This window comes from Ovis canadensis, chromosome 1, assembly GCF_042477335.2.
Source record: "Ovis canadensis isolate MfBH-ARS-UI-01 breed Bighorn chromosome 1, ARS-UI_OviCan_v2, whole genome shotgun sequence".
NCBI lineage: Eukaryota > Metazoa > Chordata > Mammalia > Artiodactyla > Bovidae > Ovis > Ovis canadensis.
In genome coordinates this window covers 40,406,214-40,412,213 of record NC_091245.1, presented here as the reverse complement: position 1 = coordinate 40,412,213, position 6,000 = coordinate 40,406,214, and the positions used below count along the sequence as shown (strand labels likewise).

The 6,000-nt window shown below is 41.1% G+C and overlaps 1 protein-coding gene across 3 annotated transcripts in view; it reads right to left on the bottom strand.

Moving 5' to 3' along the window:
* Positions 1–234: 234 nt before the first annotated feature.
* The window catches only part of UBE2U (ubiquitin conjugating enzyme E2 U), a 78,589-nt gene continuing 72,823 nt past the window's right edge, over positions 235–6,000 (bottom strand). For all 3 annotated transcript variants that reach the window (XM_069593617.1, XM_069593610.1, XM_069593626.1), the window contains one exon: positions 235–550. In XM_069593617.1, the coding sequence (XP_069449718.1) occupies positions 375–550 (176 nt within the window). In that variant the 3' untranslated portion in view covers positions 235–374. The remainder of the gene's footprint in view (positions 551–6,000) is intronic.

Here is a 6,000-nt window from a genome sequence, read left to right as displayed (position 1 = left end):
TCTTTACCATCTGAGCCCATGGATCCTCTACTTGGGCTAATGTCCAGCCTCTGAAGCTCCTGAGTGCTCCTCTCCAATACTAGCCTCTTCCCGATCCAAGTCCTGCCAGCAAAAATGTGTGTCTAACAACTCTGGATATAATACCACTAATTGTAAAACCAAAATGAATACTGATGCTTGACTAACTTGGGGTCAAACAATGAAAGAGAGCTCAAAAAAATCCAAAACAACATATTCACTGATTCACGCTTTTATTTCTAATTTGTTCTTACAGTGAGAGGATGAGACAAATTTGAAAAGCTGTGAGAGTCTTCCAGAGTTGCTCCATGAATCTGAGCTGTGGTTGAGGCTGTTCATTTTTTAAATCCCGGAGCTTAATCTTCCAAAGCATCTGTATCAAGGGAGTTGGTCCAGGCAACCAGATCATCCACTTCATCTTCCCATGGCTCCTTTACGCTAACTTCACCCGGCTTTCTCTTCCACCACTCCTTTTTATTGTCCTTCTTTGTGACAATATCTGTTTCAGTTTGTGAATCAGGAGAAGTCTGAACTATAATGAGAAACACAAAAAACAGAAATTTAATAGACATGGAAGGAAAAACAGTAAAAGAAAGTGTCCCTGCATTTGTACCATAATGCCTAAGATCATCTATGTGAATGCAAGTAACCTTTTAAAAGTTTCTAAATTTTACAGTTGCAATGAACTTATTTTTCATAAATCATTCTTTTCATTTTGGTTGATCTTCTTATGCTCATATATTTACTGCTGCTGCTGCTGCTAAGTCACTTCAGTCGTGTCCGACTCTGTGTGACCCCATAGACAGCAGCCCATGAGGCTCCCCTGTCCCTGGGATTCTCCAGGCAACCGCACTGGAGTAGTCTGCCATTTCCTTCTCCAATGCATGAAAGAGAAAAGTGAAAGTGAAGTCACTCAGTCGTGTCCAACTCTTAGCGACCCCATAGACTGTGGCCCACCAGGCTCCTCCATCCATGGGATTTTCCAGGCAAGAGTGGCAGAGTGGGGTGCCATTGTATATTTACTGAGCCCCTGCTAAGTGCCAGTAGGTGTACAAGGGAAAGGTGTCCATGAGTGCTTCACATAGATGCGTGCACAAGGATGGAATCACAGGATCTAAGGGAAAACAGATGTGGGCTCTGAAAGACAAGAAGTTTGCTGAAGACAGCGGGGCAAAGGAGGGAGACGGGACTGCTTTAGACGGAGGACACAGCACAGACCAAGGCACATAGGTATGAGAGGGAGAACTTGACGGGTTTGGAGATAATCAGAGTTGAGGCTTCAGTATTTATTCTCTGCCAGGTGCTATGCTAAGCACGTGCTACATGCAAAATATAATTTAGCTTATACACAATGCTTATGATGGACAGGTATTATTATCTTTACTTTAAGGATGAGACAATTGAGACTAAGTAGCCTGCAGTAACTTGTCCAAGGATATCCAGCTTATAATAGTTAATCATTGGTCCACTGGATCCCAAATCATGGTGTTATACAGTGTATGGACACTTGAGTGGAGCTGGCTAGTTAGGCTGAGGTCAGGTTAGGAACACCTCATGTATCATGAACAGTAGGAAAAGGCAAAATGATAGGATACCAAAAGAGGAACTCCCAGGTCAGTAGGTGCCCAATATGCTACTGGAGATCAGTGGAGGAATAACTCCAGAAAGAATGAAGGGATGGAGCCAAAGCAAAAACAGTACCCAGTTGTGGATGGGACTGGTGATAGAAGCAAGGTCCGATGCTGTAAAGAGCATTATTGCATAGGAACCTGGAATGTCAGGTCCATGAATCAAGGCAAATTGGAAGTGGTCAAACAAGAGATGGCAAGGGTGAACATTGACATTATAGGAATCAGCAAACTAAAATGGACTGGAATGAGTGAATTTAACTCAGATGACCATTACATCTACTGCGGGCAGGAATCCCTCAGAAGAAATGGGGTAGCTATTATGGTCAACAAAAGAGTCCGAAATGCAGTACTTGGATGCAATCTCAAAAAGAACAGAATGATCTCAGTTCGTCTCCAAGGCAAACCATTCAATATCACAGTTATCCAAGTCTATGCCCCAACCAGTAACACTGAAGAAACTAAAGTTGAACAGTTTTATGAAGAACTACAAGATCTTTTAGAACACCCAAAAAAGATGTACTTTTCATATAGGGGACTGGAATGCAAAAGTAGGAAGTCAAGAAACACCTGCAGTAACAGGCAAATTTGGCCTTGAAATGCGAAATGAAGCAGGGCAAAGACTAACAGAGTTTTGCCAAGAAAATGCACTGGTCATAGCAAACACCCTCTTCCAACAACACAAGAGAAGACTCTACACATGGCCATCACCAGATGGTCAACACCGAAATCAGATTGATTATATTCTTTGCAGCCAAAGATGGAAAAGCTCTATACAGTCAACAAAAACAAGACCAGGAGCTGACTGTGGCTCAGATTATGAACTCCTTATTGCCAAATTCAGACTGAAATTGAAGAAAGTAGGGAAAACCGCTAGACAATTCAGGTGTGACTTAAATCAAATCCCTTATATATATACTTATATATATACACTTATATACAGTGGAAGTGAGAAGTAGATTTAAGGGTCTAGATCTGATAGATAGAGTGCCTGATGAACTATGGATGGAAGTTCGTGACATTGTACAGGAGACAGGGATCAAGACCATCCTCATGGAAAAGAAATGCAAAAAAGCAAAATGGCTGTCTGGGGAGGCCTTACAAATAGCTGTGAAAAGAAGAGAGGGGAAAAGCAAAGGAGAAAAGGAAAGATATAAGCATCTAAATGCAGAGTTCCAAAGAATAGCAACAAGAGATAAGAAAGCCTTCTTCAGCGATCAATGCAAAGAAATAGAGGAAAACAACAGAATGGGAAAAACTAGAGATCTCTTTAAGAAAATTAGACACACCAAGGGAACATTTCATGCAAAGATGGGCTCAATAAAGGACAGAAATGGTCTGGACCTAACGGAAGCAGAAGATATTAAGAAGAGGTGGCAAGAATACACAGAAGAACTGTACAAAAAAGATCTTCACGACCCTGATAATCATGATGATGTGATCACTAATCTAGAGCCAGCCATCTTGGAATGTGAAGTCAAGTGGGCCTTGGAAAGCATCACTACAAAAAAAGCTAGTGGAGGTGATGGAATTCCAGTTGAGCTGTTTCAAATCCTGAAAGATGATGCTGTGAAAGTGCTGCACTCAATATGCCAGCAAGTTTGTAAAACTCAGCAGTGGCCCCAGGACTGGAAAAGGTCAGTTTTCATTCCAATCCCAAAGAAAGGCAATGCCAAAGAACGCTCAAACTACCACACAATTGCACTCATCTCACATGCTAGTAAAGAAATGCTCAAAATTCTCCAAGCCAGGCTTCAGCAATATGTGAACCGTGAACTCCCTGATGTTCAAGCTGGTTTTAGAAAAAGTAGAGGAACCAGAGATCAAATTGCCAACATCTGCTGGATCATGGAAAAAGCAAGAGCGTTCCAGAAAAACATCTACTTCTGCTTTATTGACTATGCCAAAGCCTTTGACTGTGTGGATCACAAGAAACTGTGGAAAATTCTGAAAGAGATGGGAATACCAGACCACCTGACCTGGCTCTTGAGAAATCTGTATGCAGGTCAGGAAGCAACAGTTAGAACTGGACATGGAACAACAGACTGGTTCCAAATAGGAAAAGGAGTATGTCAAGGCTGTATATTGTCACCCTGCTTATTTAATTTCTATGCAGAGTACATCATGAGAAACGCTGGACTGGATGAAGCACAAGCTGGAATCAAGATTGCCGATAGAAATATCAATAACCTCAGATATGCAGATGATACCACCCTTATGGCAGAAAGTGAAGAGGAACTCAAAAGCCTCTTGATGAAAGTGAAAGAGGAGAGTGAAAAAGTTGGCTTAAAGCTCAACATTCAGAAAACTAAGATCATGGCATCTGGTCCCATCACTTCATGGGAAATAGATGGGGAAACAGTGGAAACAGTGTCAGTCTTTATTTTGGGGGGCTCCAAAATCACTGCAAATGGTGACTACAGCCATGAAATTAAAAGACACTTACTCCTTGGGAGAAAAATTATGACCAACCTAGATAGTATATTCAAAAGCAGAGACATTACTTTGCTGACTAAGGTCCGTCTAGTCAAGGCCATGGTTTTTCCAGTGGTCATGTATGGATGTGAGAGTTCGACTGTGAAGAAGGCTGAGCACCAAAGTATTGATGCGTTTGAACTGTGGTGTTGGAGAAAACTCTTGAGAGTCCCTTGGACTGCAAGGAGATCCAACCAGTCCATTCTGAAGGAGATCAACCCTGGGATTTCTTTGGAAGGAATGATGCTAAAGCTGAAACTCCAGTACTTTGGCCACCTCATGCATAGAGTTGACTCATTGGAAAAGACTCTGATGCTGGGAGGGATTGGGGGCAGGAGGAAAAGGGGACGACAGAGGATGAGATGGCTGGATGGCATCACGGACTCGATGGACGTGAGTCTGAGTGAACTCCAGGAGATGGTGATGGACAGGGAGGCATGGCGTGCTGGGATTCATGGGGTCCCAAAGAGTCGGACACGACTGGGCGACTGAACTGAACTGAACTGAACATGTATCATGCAAAGAAGTCTCATCTTTCTTGTATCAGTCTCATAAACAGGGAAATAAATTGATTACATTTTAAAAGAATATAGATACAGTATCTTTATTTCTCAATATTTCTGCTCAGTGAGGGGAACTTGCTTTCCAGGGATGAACCCAATTTGGTGCTATTTATGTTCCGCTACCCCTACAATCCCACTGTATTCTCCTCTCTCTGTGTAACTGTTGCCACCTATTCATTGCCCAGCATGTGATCTAGGACAAATTCTGTCTCATAATATTTCTGTGTTTATTTCCCTGTAACAAATCGAATGAACCTTGTCATACTCGTTGTCTTCTAGTTGCACTATAGGCAAGGATTATGAATGAACTGTTCTCTTGATTTCTTTGGTTATTGCAAAGATGTGCAGAGGATTTTAGTTTAGACAGCTACCATTATTCTATAAGAAGCCTGATGTCACCAATGATTGAGTTTTTATTTTTATATTTTAACATTAATCTCTAGATTTCATTAATTTAGAAATAAATTCTCTTTTCCTTGAGAAAATCTTCTTTAGGAACATATCATTGATGGATTAACTATACTTCTTTCTAGCCATGTTTGAGCTGTTCTGAGTTCATATGCTTTTGGTCACAAGAAATACTGTTCAAACCAGTTTAAACGATACATGTCTCATCTCATAGAAGAGGAAGATCAGAGGAAGGGCAGGAATGAATGACACAGTGGCTCAACAATGTCATTCAGGACATCCTTTCCACAGCTTTGCTCTACCATCTCTGGTGTTGTCTTCATCTTCAGCATCACAGTGAAGAGAGGTGTGGCCATTCTAGTACTCCTATCAGACACAGCAATATCCAGAGGAAAAATGGAGGCTTTTCTCCAGGGTCTCATTTTTAAAAGTAGGAAAACTACCCCTGTAATCTCCTAGTATAGTTCCTCTCAGGCGGTTTGTGTCACACCTTGCTCCTAAGCTAGTCACTGGCAAGGAAAATGAGATTACTAGATTGGCCAACAACAGTTGTTAAAGTGGAATGAATATTGGGAGTCAATGACCTTGATTATTTGCCCTCTTAGTTCCTACTCTGTTCTTTGAAAAAAGAAAAAAAAAACACACACACACACCCACACTCCCAAGAAGCATAAAAAGAAATTCTGGCTAGATGAGCTGGCCCTAATGCAAAACAAACATAAAAATGTTTCTCATGACACAGAAAAAGTAAATATTATTTTGAACATTTTTCCTCCAGAAAATCTTAAGCATTATAAAGCCCTCTGAGAAACCTTGGATTTACTGGTCTGAATGAACCAATAACTTTGTTACTACATTAAAATAAGTTACAGAAGCACAAATTCTCATTGCCTTATGGTTTGTATGCC